The 12725-nt window shown below is 53.5% G+C and overlaps 1 protein-coding gene across 5 annotated transcripts in view; it reads right to left on the reverse strand.

Annotated features, from left to right (window-relative positions):
• SARDH (sarcosine dehydrogenase) overlaps positions 1–12725 on the reverse strand; it is a 65275-nt gene that overhangs the window by 18758 nt on the left and 33792 nt on the right. For all 5 annotated transcript variants that reach the window (XR_015745384.1, XR_015745386.1, XR_015745385.1 and 2 more), the window contains exons 9-15: positions 9102–9188; positions 7936–8026; positions 6346–6487; positions 5009–5092; positions 4142–4255; positions 3025–3163; positions 1174–1287 (exon numbers count right to left, since the gene is read on the reverse strand). Coding sequence is in view for 2 of the 5 variants with exons in the window: in XM_087943856.1 (XP_087799982.1) it covers positions 1174–1287; positions 3025–3163; positions 4142–4255; positions 5009–5092; positions 6346–6487; positions 7936–8026; positions 9102–9188 (771 nt within the window). In the remaining 3 variants the exon portion in view is untranslated. The remainder of the gene's footprint in view (positions 1–1173; positions 1288–3024; positions 3164–4141; positions 4256–5008; positions 5093–6345; positions 6488–7935; positions 8027–9101; positions 9189–12725) is intronic.

Consider the following 12725-nt stretch of genomic DNA (forward strand, 5'->3'; position numbering starts at 1 on the left):
GTTGTCTTAGTCTTAGTCTCAGAAGAGAGTGTGCCTCAGTGAGTCTGTTTCTTTCTGTTGGAGAGTATTGCCATTCCTCCGTTTTTTTCTAATTGACTGGTATTCCTGGATTTGATGTATAAGTCTGATACTGAACTGTTTTTGACACTGGACTTTATTATTGGATTATCCCTGGACTGAAAACTGACTGATCTTACCTGTGAATGACTTTGGACTGCTTGTTTTGAACTTTGCTTAAAACCTTTATTGAAGTAAAAACCAACATTTACTGTACAGTGTATCTGTGTGCTGTGTGTGTATTACTCAAACACTACTCTCAATCCATCTCCCTGTATGTGCTCATTCTCCTAACGGGGAATTACCTCAACACTCTCAAAATAGCAGAAGGCCTTTTTGCCCAGCGGAAATATGACGGCTTCCCTTTTTTTCTTTTTCTTTCTTTTGCGGCTTGTCTTCACTACTTTTTCCTTTCCTACTTTGTTTCTCTTATTCCAGGTGTGTATATAGATGGGAGCATCTGGTCGTGGAGGGAGGACTGTCTGTGGGAAGGTAAATGCTATGGCTACCAGACCAGCGAGGATTCTGACCCCAGAGACACCAAGCCTGTCAGAGTATATTCATTAACTGGCAGAGACATGGTTAACAAAGTAAGCATGGCAACAAACCAGCCAATGGGAGCTGACAGCCTGGGTGTGGTTTGGCTCTGTGTGCTTTGCTGAGAATTGAAAGTGAAACTAACTTGCTTGCTTGCTGTGAAAAACAAGTAATCTGTTCTGAGCCCTCTGAGCTGCTGCTGCTTGTGGTTTTTGCTTATGCTACATTGAAAGAGTCTACAAATGGTATTATAAACTTTACTCATGTTAATATGTTTATAAAGAAGTTAATGATCCTGCTGAATCAGTCATGTGTGTGTTTTCTGGACATGAATTTCTGCTGCAAACTCTAACAAAGCCCAGGTAGGCACAAAGGGAGCCTTCCTCCCTGATCATGGGCCCCTTAGCACCTCCAGAGCCGCCTCTTTTGGGGAAGCACCCTGAGGAGGAGAATGCCATCCCAGAAACTTCACCAGAGGAAGAAACCCAGCTTCTGATCACAACCAGGGCATCCGTTCTACAAACTCCATCGGCCCAGCAAATAAATTTTGATTCAGGGGAAATGGGGAGGGTCCTTCACCTTCAAAGGCAGGTGCCAGGGCTGAGTCTCGGGGCCCCGGGTCGATCGGACTCACTGTCAAATCACTTTCCACTCCCCCGTCCTTGTTCAGCATGCAGGTGTAAACGGTGGTTCCTGGGGAAAGATAATCAGGCTTCAGGGATGGAGGGAGAGGAGGGGAAGGAAACTGCCTGGATCCCCCCAGCCCTTCCGCACTTGCATCCCATCAGGCTGCAACCTTCCCCAATGACTTCCTTACAGCACCAAGTCCGTGGCATTGGCCTCACCTGATATGCAGCATTTAAGTCAGTGACGCCAGGATTAAAGTCCTCCCCCCCTTCCTACTAACAGCAACCCAGGGCGATCTGGGGGTCCATCAAATCTAGCCCTCTTGGCCAGCCGTGCCATCGGGGGTTCAGTTAGGTGTCAAGCAGTCTGCCCTCTCGGGTCCCTGGCGCCAGGCTCAGAGGCCATCTCATCCTCCCTGCCCCCCAGGAAGAACTAAGCAGTGAGCAGGCTGGGAAAAGCCGCCCCTCCTCTGGCTCCATTTTAGAAGCCCCCCTGACATGCCAAACTCTCTCAATGGGCTCTGGCCCTCTTTCAAAACTGTGCCAACCTGCTGGGAACACCTGGGAAGATGCCCATGTTGAAAAGCTGCAACCCAAGGGGGCGAGGCCCATGTGTGTCATGGCAAAGGGGTCACCCTGGGACCAGAAAGGGCTGGGTTCAAGTCCACTGGAGGTTACAGAAGCTCCCTGGCCACTCCTTCCTCCTACTTTAAAGGGTTTTGCAGAGGCTGCCAATCAGAGGTGGGATTCAAATTTTTTTACTACTGGTTCTGTTTGGTGTAGCTTGGTGGGCATGGCTATGTGTGGTCATGTGACTGGGTGGGCGTGGCTATGTGGTCATGTGATTGGGGGGTCAAAAGACAGAAACTCACTTTCTGGAGCAGGGGGTTGGACTAGATGTCCTCCAGGTACTTTCCAGCCCTAGATTGCTGTGCTGTTTCAAAGCATCCTCTGAAGCTCTCCTTTTTCTTCTCTTTTTCTTTTTTTTTCTTTTTCTCCCCTCCTTCCTTCCTTCCTTCCTTCCTTCCTTCCTTTTCTTTCTTTCTTTCTTTTTTTCAGCACCTCCCCCTGCACCCCGTTTTTGGCCTAGTGTGCTGGAAAAAGCAGCATTTTGAAGCGGGGGCGGGGGGGGAGAGCAGCTGTGCCACACGATTTAAATTAGCTAGAAAGCAAGAAATCCAATGATTTTCTGCTTTCTCGCTAATCTAAATCTTGCAGCACAGCTGATGGTCACCCAGCTGATAGTTGGAAATAGCAGTCCAACCGAACTGGCAGCATTTTTTTACTACCAGTTCGGCTGAACTGGATCGAAGCAGTAGAATACCACCACTGCTGCCAATCACCCGCTCCCCTTATCAGGGACTTGGTGAATGAGTCTGCACCCTTCCCAGGAGGACTGAAGGGGCAGCACTGGCATTCTTTAGGGGCCAAACTGGAGATCCAGAGCTGGGGCAGGCCGGTCGAGCTGGCCCCAGACAATCCGTGGTCTGTGTCCCTTCGAAAACGAGCAGCTCAAGGGCCCTGCTGGCGCTGGGTATCGGGGCCCCAGGCACCCCCTGGCTGGCTGGGCTCAAGGAGAGGCCAAAGGATGCAGAGTGCTGTCAGGGAGGCCCGCACTGGTGTCCTGCACAGTGGTAGCTGGGGGTGGGGGTGGGATGGAGGCCACCCTCCTGCACGAAGTACGGCTCAAGTACGGAGAGGGTGGAGTGGCCCCAAGGAAGATTTGCAGGACAATAACAACCAGCCCTCTTCCACAGAAGACTTCAGGCACTGGTTTTGGGGCCCAGGGAAGAAGAGGACCTACCTGGGGCCTTGCGAACATCAGCGGTGAAGAGCCAGTTGGCCGCCTTCCTGGCATCTGGGCCCACCAGGTAGAATTTGCCAAAGTAAGACATGTCGAAGACAGCGAGAGCATTTCGGCAGCTCAAGCACTCTGCCCTGATCTGAAAATGCAGACATTGCCAGGGTGGGTGAGGGGCCCGTTTGTGCTTCCTTTCAAAAGTCTAGCATCCTTGGGTGATCTGACCTGTGGCTTCTCTGCACCCCTCCCCAAACCCACAGCTCCCCGCTGAGAGCCGCAGAATTGCTCCTGTTAAGACCCTCCTGTCATGCCCCTGTTGGAATCTGATTCCGAGGGGGAAGAGAAGCAGCTGACAGGGAGTGGAAGGGTGGCTCCAGTGGCTGTGGAAGAAACGGGGGAAGGGCACAGTCCATTCAGAGGCATTCAGAGGAAGACCCAGGCCCACCCCTCTTCATCCTACAGCATGCAGGGAGGGACGGAGAAGGGAGCAACATGAGTTACATGGGTTATGGGGGAGAAAAGGGCCCTGATTCCCTTCAGGGAATCCTGGGGAAACAGCACCTTGCTGGAAGCAAAGCGTGCATTATCTTTGTTTGTCAAGTCTTATCTGGGTTCTGGTGTCCTCCCAACTGTGTGTGTCTCGTTATCTTTTGAAGTCTGCAATTCCTTATCCTGCCCTGTCTCGTTAATTGCTGCAGCTTGTGGTTTGTGTTGGTTTTTATTTATAATTTAGATGTACTTTGGGTTTGGACTGAATTTCTTCCCTTTAAAAACTGTTCTTGGGAGAGCTTTTCTCCATCCGATGATAACTGGACATTGGGGGTCAAGTTGGAGGTTACCTACTCTTCTGACTTTGTTGCTTTTGTGCCACGGCCCTTTGGGTCATCACACCCTCCACAGGAAGCCACGTCCAGCCCAGCGTGAGAACAGCTGGGCAAGGTGGGGTCTGCAGGGCCCTAAGAGGGCCCTCTCTTTGGCAGCAGCCGACCGGGACCCTGCCTGGTGCCCTGGGGGAAAGGAGGGCCGCAGAGGGGCTTCATTTCTCTGAGTCTGCATGGCCCACCTGGTGAATCGGCTGAGCCTTGAGCACACCTGAGCCCTTCGGCCTCCTTCTACTCACAGTGCTATGATGAGGAGGGAAGTCGAAGGTGTACTCCTTGGAGAGCAGCTGGCGATAGGCATCCTCCTCACAGGGCGGGTGGCCATAAGCCCCGTAATAGTTGTAGTCCGGCACCTGGGTTGGCACAGGAACAGCAGGCCTCAGTTCCCTCCCTGCAGAGACGCCTTGGGGAGACGGGCGCTCAGAGCCAAAAGCCGGACGTTGTGCTGCGGGTGGGGTTGCAGGGAAATCAAGTGGGGGGCCTCGGCCTGACTGAGCCGTGGTGGGAGGGAGGAAGGAGCTGGGTGCACTTGGAGTGGACAGGTGGCCATGTCCAGGGCATCCTGGGTGGGATCCAGCCTGACCACATGGCTTCCCCTCTAGCCTGCAATCCTGGGATTTCCAGGTGGCCTCCCATCCAAGTTCTCATCAGGCCTGGCTCAGCTCGAGTGTACAGAGTGGCTAAGGTGCCATCGCTGGCTGCGACGAGGGACTCAACTGGAGGAGCTGTGGCCCTTTTTTCTTCCTCTGGGCTTCTAAGGCAACCCAGCAGGGAAGCAGAGCTACCAACCGATGGGCAGGTTTATCCGAAATGGCCCAACAAGGCCTAGTGCAGAAGAGGACCAGCGCCCCCCCCCCCATTGCACGGCCCAGGCGGCTTGAGCAGGCAAGGCCTGGCCTGGCCCTGAGGGCACCTGCCTTGGTGGGCTGCCTGCCTTCCACAGGCACCAGGCTGTCCCTGTTGCTTGGCCAGAGCAGAACTGCCTCCTCCATCCTTGGGCCATTCAAGGGGGGCCTTGAACGGAGGCTCCCAGAGGCCTTGAATGATCCTGAAGGGGAAGTAGGACCCCCACCCCCAGCCTTGGAAGGGACTCGCCTGAGGCTTACCGGCGCTTTGCCCGCTGGGTTGAACCAGCCTGGCCTCTCCCACCCATGTCGCTCCTGGAAGACGCAGCCCTGAAGCAGCAGCTCCTGCGGGCAGAGGAAAGTGGGGTTAGCACCTTGGGAAGCACCCACCCTCCAAGCTGGGAAAATTCACGGCCGAAGCCTCTTACAGGACGAGCCTCCATCACCTGCCCCATACACTGCTCCTCCCACTGGCCCTGGGCTCAACCCTCTGCTGCATCTCACCCTTCGGTTGCAGCTGCTTGGAGTTCTGGCCCAAAGACAGAGCCAGGAGGAGGATTATCTAGGACTTGGGTGGCTCTGCTCCCCCATCCCTCCATCCCTTCTGGGGGGCATCCTTGGCCTCGGCCATCCGGGCCCCCCCACTGTGCAGGGGAGGATTCTCTGCCGAGAAACTGCCAGGCTGCCTCTCGCACCCAGGGCTACCCACACAGTCCGCTCCCAAGCCTCCATCACCCTCGAGATGCAGGCTACAGCGGCAGGACCGGGCAGTGGGCCACGTGGGCCCCTCCATGCCAACCCCTTGCTGCCAAACCCCACCTCTTTGCTCTTCCATTTCCAAGGGCTGCTTGCAGAGCTTCCCAGGCACCTGGGAGGGGAGGGTGGGGCCACATCCGTGTCTCTCCCAGAGACACAACCAAAACGGCTCCCCCTGCTTGGCCCTCCAAGGCTGGTAAAAGCGGAAATGCCCAAATTCCTCTGCCTAGAACTGAGCCATGGACAAAGGAGACCGAACTCCGGCATGCTTTCTTCAAAGTTTGTACCTTGAGGGACATGCAAGAGAAATGAAGGGGCAGGAATGGGCTGTTTGGGGGGTAAAGTGGGCATCTTTGAGTCCTTCATCCACCAACCTCCCACAAGCAGTAAGCGGTGGGCACCTGGGGCAATGCCAGGGTCCAGTTGCCTTCGCAATGGGATTTCCCCCCCTTTTGCAAAAAGCCAGGAGCAGCTCTTGAAGCGGGGAAGGGAAGGGCCGTTCTTTTGGGACAGATAGAAATGCTTATTGGGGGGGGTCTCCTCGCTGTGGCTCAGCTGATCCTGTCCAGAAGGGTTCTGCATTCTTCTGCTGCCCCACATTTTGCTCTGTCACCCCAGAAACGGAGCCTTCCCCAATCCCCCCAACGCCACTTGGCTTCAATTAATCCAGGTTCTTCAGACCAACCACCAGGGCCAGTGGGGGGAAGGGGCCTAAGGGCCTGGGCTACCGGACAAGAGTGTCTCTGGGCATGGGAAGAGTGCCTCAGGGCTCTGCATCTTTGCCCGAGGCATGTGGTGGGGGGACAAAGGGTCTGCAATGCACCCAGCAGCTCCAGCCTTACCTCGTAGAGAGGGTCCTTCCTCAAGTTACGCCCAGCCAGGGGCTCATCGTAGGGGAACACGATGGAGTAGTTCTTGGCGTAGGACTCGTGGCTCCTCTCTCGGATCCAGCGGCTGTTGCCCGTGAGGAAGCGGTGAAACCTCCTGAAAAGCGAATGGACCTCATCACCAGGAGGGGGAGGCCTGGGACAGCCAGCACCTGGGACCCTCCGGGGGAAGCAGCCGGAGGAGGACTCCCGGGGGCTGGAGGAGGCCTTGGGACCAAGAATGACATCCACAGATCCATGGCACAGGACCCTCTGGCAGCTGGATCTCTGGGGAGGGTGGGGGGCTTATCAGGGGCTGGAGGGAAGGCAGACCTTAGGGGAGTGAAGAGGGCTGGAATTGGCCATGAACCACTTTAATGTCTATTATAAAGTCGGAAGAGTCTGCTGAGTCGGAAGAACTGATGGTTTTTGCTAGCACCGCAAAGGGAACGGGGAAAGTTCAAGGAAGACCCCCCACTAAGCCAGGGTCCCAATCTCTCCTTTATCCCCAGCAACTGGAAACAGTTTTGGAGAGGCTGGAGCAGCTCCGTGAAATCTTGGGGCCTTTGGAAAACCAGATCCAGATTTTGCTCAGCTCCCATCACCCTCTTGCTCCACTTGGGCTTTTCCTGCATCTCCTAAGCTGCATCAACAGAGGGATTCAAGGGAGGTGCTGCCACAGTTGGAATTCTGCATCCAGTTTTGCTGCCCACACTATAAAAAAAGAGGTTGAGACTCTAGAAGGAGTGCAGAGAAGAGCAACCAGGATGATGAGGGGACTGGAGGCTCAAACAGACAATGATCGGTTGCAGGAACTGGGCCTGGCTAGTCTAGGGAAGAGAAGGACCAGTTATAGCAGTTTTCCAATATTTGAGGGGCTGCCACAGAGAGGAGGGGATCAAGCTATTTTCCAAGGCACCCAAAGGCCAGACAAGGAATAATGGATAGAAACTGACCAAGGAGAGATTCAACCTGGAAATAAGGAGGAATTTTCTGACAGGGAGAGCGATCAACCCATGGAACGGAAGTTTCCTTCGGAAGTTTATGGAGCTTCATCCCTGGAGGCTTTCAAGAAGAGACTGGGCTGCCCTCTGTCGGAAATGGTGTAGGGTCTCCTGCTTGGGTGGGGGGTTGGACTAGATGACCCACAAGGTCCCTTCCAGCTCTTTTAATCTGTAAATCTGTTAGCCACTTGGGGTTTGTCCCGCCAAACGATCTCCCCGAAGACCAGAAGATCCATGTCCAGAAGAACAGATTACAGGCAATCAACCCCTCAGGGAGGCACCCTGAGACTCCCACAACTGGGAACATGGCTAAAGTGCCCGTCTCAGCCCCCCCCCTCCACCCCACCCATCAAGGGCTCGGTGCTTTCTCTCCAGGGGCAGCAGGGGAAGTGATGCGGTCCACTCAAGGGCTGCGGGGGGCTGCACACAACCTGTAAGGAACGGCCCTGCCAGCCCCCCTGGTGCAAGAAGAGCATTTCTCCCACCACCTTCTCCTCTCCACCGGATTAGGGCCCCACCCTGAATTTGCTTGGCAGGACAACAGCGAAAGGCTGCTGCTCACCTAATGTCATAGCTGAACATGTCCTTCTCCGGATGTCCGTGGACAATCCAGTGGGCCAGTTCCTTCCCACAGCCTCCTCCAAGCATCATTCCTGTGGAAAGAGTGGGCCAGAAGTCAGGGGGCACCCAAAGATGCTCCTTTCTAAAATGCGCCTTGCACCAATTCTTTGTCATCAAATCGGGGCTGCTTCTTATGCTGGACAACTCTGGTTGCCATAGACAATCGCATTTCTGCTTTCCTACATGTGGAAGAAAGCTATTTTCTGACAAATCTTGCAGGGACCTCACTCGCTTTATTGGCTCGGAATGGCTCTTCCAGCTTGCAAATTTATTTAAATGTGACCTTTACAGGTGGCAGCTTTTCACTCAAGGCTACATGGAGATCTGAAGAACGAGAAGCTGCAGGAGATAAAATTAACCAGAAGCTCAAATAAGGGCTGAGGAAAGCGGAGGAGACCCAGTGGATAAACACCAAGTTTCGCTCCTCAATGCCAGGGAAAACCCATTTTGAACTCAGCCCTTCACCCCCTCCGAGTGCAGAGTGGGAAGCAATGATGGCAGGAGAAACCTGGAGAGACAGCACAACTGGCCAAGGGCAGGGGCTGCTTCTGCAGGGCAAGGCCTTTGGAAATGGGGGTGTCTCCCCAATCCTCTGGCAGGGTGAGGGTGCCAGGCTGGTCGAGATTTTTCCATCAGGAGCAGCTCTGGCCTCTGGATCATCCCCAAGGCTGTGGAGTGGGGCGGGATGACCAACGGGGCTCCCTCAACTCTGCCAAGTGCATTTATGTAAACGGAGGTGTTTCTCTGCTGGGGGGGGGGGGAGGTGTTTCTCTGCTGCTCTCACCTACTGTGCTCTTCTAGGATGTGAAAACGCTCTTCCACCTCCGCTCCAAACACATCCCCCCCACTGAGCAAATCTCCCTAGGACTCCACAGCTCTCTCCGGGATCAAGTTGTGCTTTTGAGGAGCCTTTGAAATATTTGTCCCTGTCTCTGTCTTCTCTTTCCCCAACCAGAGGGTCCTGGGCCCATGGCTTGGCCAGCACCTTCTTCTTATGGACTTGGGCTGAGCATTTTCCATGCCAGGAGCCAGGCGCATTTCCGTAACCGTCCTGCTCGGGAAGGCTGCTAGGGTTACTTTTGGGGGCCAAGGCAGCTTGCTCCTTACCGGCACTGTTGAAGCCACATCCCAGGAAAAAGCCACGGACCTCTGGCGCTTCTCCTAGGAGAGGCTTATGGTCTGCAGTGAAGGATTCTGGGGCAGGGAGAAAGCGAGAGAGAGGATTAAACACGGCGCAGCAATTCCGGCTTTAATCCTGCACATTAATGCTGCAACTTTAGATATGGTATGCGCACCAAGAGTCAGACCCACGTCAAGAAGTAATGCCTGGGAATGAAAACACACTCTCTCCCACACACATAGATTTCTCTATTTAAAGATCGTACTTGGAACACCAGAGACCAGTGCACAAAGACAGAAGAAGAGGAAATAGGGGGGTGGGAGGAGAGAGGGAGGGGAGAGAGAAGAGAGAAGAGGAAAGGAGAGAGAGGGGAAGGGAGAGCACCAGCCCACCTGCATCTCCCACTGCGGGCCGTGGGGCTGCACATAAAGGCAACTGCTGGTCACTTCGTCCACCCCAAATGCCTTGGGCCTCACCCCGGTCTCTGCCTCTTCCTCAGGGCAAGTCTTATTATTTCAGAGCTCAAAAGAACCAGCCTCCTTGAGTCTCCTTGGCAAAAACCTCCCCTAATTGAGCTGAAAATACTTTACAGAGTTGTTCATATTTTTAAAAACTGTCTCCAAAGGAGTCGTCTTTTTCTGACTTAACCCACACATTCCAAGAAAGCAGTGTTCTGCATTTTTCCCCCTTCAGCTTAATATTTATTTCATTATGACTAATAGAGGAAAGTAAGAGGCTTAAAAAAACGGATTCAGTTTTTGCCAATTACAGTCTTATTAGTTTGGGGATTGAACTATGAGGAAAAGGTGAGCTATAAATACTTCTCTGGCTGCAGCTCAGCACACAAGACTTTCTTCCCCCTTGTTGACATCTGGAAGGGCAGCTGCCAGATTACAGAAAGCAGCAACTTGGAAAGGCAAAAGGCAGCGGGGAGACGGAGCATGAACTCTTCCCAGACCCTCCCTCCCCTCCCCTCCCCTTGGGGACCACTTCCCACCATGGGAAAACCGCCCCTCCTCCTCCTTCTCCCCAGTGCGGGGGCTTCTAGGCAGAGGAGGAGGCGGCCATCCCCTTCCGTCTTCAGCCCCCACCTCCTGATGAATTGCTCCCTGCCTGATTTCCTCCCTGTTCTTCAGCAGCTTCCAGCCGTGTCTTGCCTCTTCTCCACTTTGACAAGGAAGGAAGGGGAGGAAGCTCCCAGCTGATGGCTGCTGCTGCCACCTGAGGCCTGATGCACAGGAAGGGCTCCGGAGACCTGGGAAAGGTCTTCACTTGGGTGGGTTTCATACCTCTCTTCAGAACCTCCTAGAAATCCAGTCCCTCCCCAGGAATACCATTTGGCTTGGGGCCAGTCCAAGTGATGGTTCCTCCTCTTCCTCCTGGTGACCCATAGAGATCTACAACCAGAGGATGGCCTCATCCCCATCAGGTGACTGAGGACCCTCATCTCGGGCAGTGACGATCCAGTCAGTAAGAGCAATAGCAATAGCCCTTAGACTTATATACCACTTCTCAGTGCTTCACAGCCCTCTCTAAGCAGTTTTGCCCCCAACAATCTGGGTCCTCATTTGACCCACCTGGGAAGGAAGGGAGACTGAGTCAACCTGGAGCCTGGTGAGAATCGAACTGCCAAATTGCAGGCAGCTGGCAGTCAGCAGAAGGAGCCTGCAGTCGTGCACTTTAACCACTGCGCCACCTCAGTTCTTTGCTGGCAGGCTAAGCCCAAAGGCTGCCTTGGCTCAGACGTATTGCTAGACTTATTGCTGCAGCTCAGAGATTTCTTCTGGTCTTCGATAGCATCCCTGTAAGATGGACAGTAGCTGAGACAAGCGTGAACTGGGACTGGACCAGTCCGGGCAGCTCAAAACGCTCAAAGCAGCCCATCAGTCCAGACCTTGGAGGGTCCCAGGGTCCCAGGCCCTTTGTGCTCCTGAGAGTCCTAATTCCTCCTCCAAGATCCCAGGATCCTGATCTCTGGCTCTTCCTCCCAGAGAGTCTGGAAAAGACCAATTTTTCCAACGCAGGCCCACCCGGAGTTAAATATAAGAGGCCCAATGATATTATTGCACTGATTCAGTTTGTTTTTGAAGCAGCTCTGCTCCATCTGCTCCTTTTATGTGGTAGATCTGTTGTTGCCTTTGTGGTAGTAAACAAGCTACACGCTGCATCCCCACATATAGCACACTGACACATTGCCTGCATGTGCATAACCTGTATTGCGCAACCAGAACTCAGGTGCCTCCCTCTTGCCTCCCACACAAGCTATGTAGCCAAGACTAGCATGGAGCCTATCAAGAGACCAATGAATCGGCTGCAGAGGGAAGCGTCTTTCCTTCCTGCTTGGCAAAACAAGATGTTTCCAACTTGGACCATTTGTCCTCTGGCATATGTGAGAGTTGGCAAGGCAGAGGGCGAAGGCCCGCAAAGATGCAGTTCCAGTTCCTGACAGAGAGGTTTCCCACGCCATCTTGGGCGCAGAATTCCTCAAGTAAAATGAAAGCCCAGCTGGAAGGCTGAATGCAGAAAGAAGTCAGTGGCACAGAAACGGCCCAACCGGATGTCTTCAGTGGGACAGGAAGCGTCAGGTGAGAACTGGGGAAGTGGTAGATCTTGGACCAAAGAAGAGCTCCGGTCCCCAGTGGGCAAGTGGGAGGAGAAGTGAAACATGGGAATAACATTTGAAGCAGCTTCGGAAGACCCTCCTGAGTTCTGCCAGTGGAGGAGTGAGGAGCCTTTGGGCAAAAGGTCCGCAGGCGAAACCCAAGGGCTGGTTGCAGCAGAAAGCAGTGAACGGAGACCTCTGAGGGGAACCAGGCTAGGCTGAAAGTCTGTAGAGATTCTCCATCATTCAGGTTGTCCCAAAGGTGCTTTTTTTCAGGAGGCAACTGGGCTTTCTGGTTTTTTCTTTGAAGACGTTTCGCTCCTCGTCCAAGAAGCTTCTTCAGCTTTGACTGGATGGTGGGGAATGGAAGGATTGATACTCCTTGCAGACAGCCGGTCATTTGCATCCTTCCATTCCCCACTATCCTGTCAGAGCTGAAGAAGCTTCTTGGACGAGGAGCGAAATGTCTTCAAAGAAAAAAAATCCAGAAAGTCCAATTGCCTCCTGAAAAAGCACCTTTGAGACAACCATGACCTGGATGACTGAGAATCTCAACAGACTTTTAGCTGTACATCTTGGGATGGTCCCCCTTGGAATGGTGTGGGAGGAGAAATGGATTTCCAGAGGAAAATATTGCAGACTAAAGGAACCATTTGCACCACTCAGGTGACCCTGAGGACACAGATAAACCTCCAAGTGGCCTCAACAATTCTCTGAAAAGGATGCAAATGACCAGCTGCTTGCAAGGAATCTAAATCCTTCCATTCCCCACCATCCAGTCAGAGCTGAAGAAGCTCCTGGGGTGAGAAGCGAAATGTTTTTTTTTTCAAAAGAAAAAAAAGAAGGAAAGTCCAGTTGCCTCCTGAAAACAAAAGGGCAATGCCAGCGTCTGAGTGATGCCCAAAGGACCAATCTGAAGAACGCCCTGATGCGACTAATGCGACAGCCACAACAGGACACAACAAGAGCCATGGTGGTGCAGTGCAGGCTAATTCAGCTCACCGCCAGC

The sequence above is a fragment of the Notechis scutatus genome, chromosome 15 (genome assembly GCF_049901735.1).
Source record: "Notechis scutatus isolate UNSWTSFEM ecotype Mainland chromosome 15, rNotScu1.2, whole genome shotgun sequence".
NCBI lineage: Eukaryota > Metazoa > Chordata > Lepidosauria > Squamata > Elapidae > Notechis > Notechis scutatus.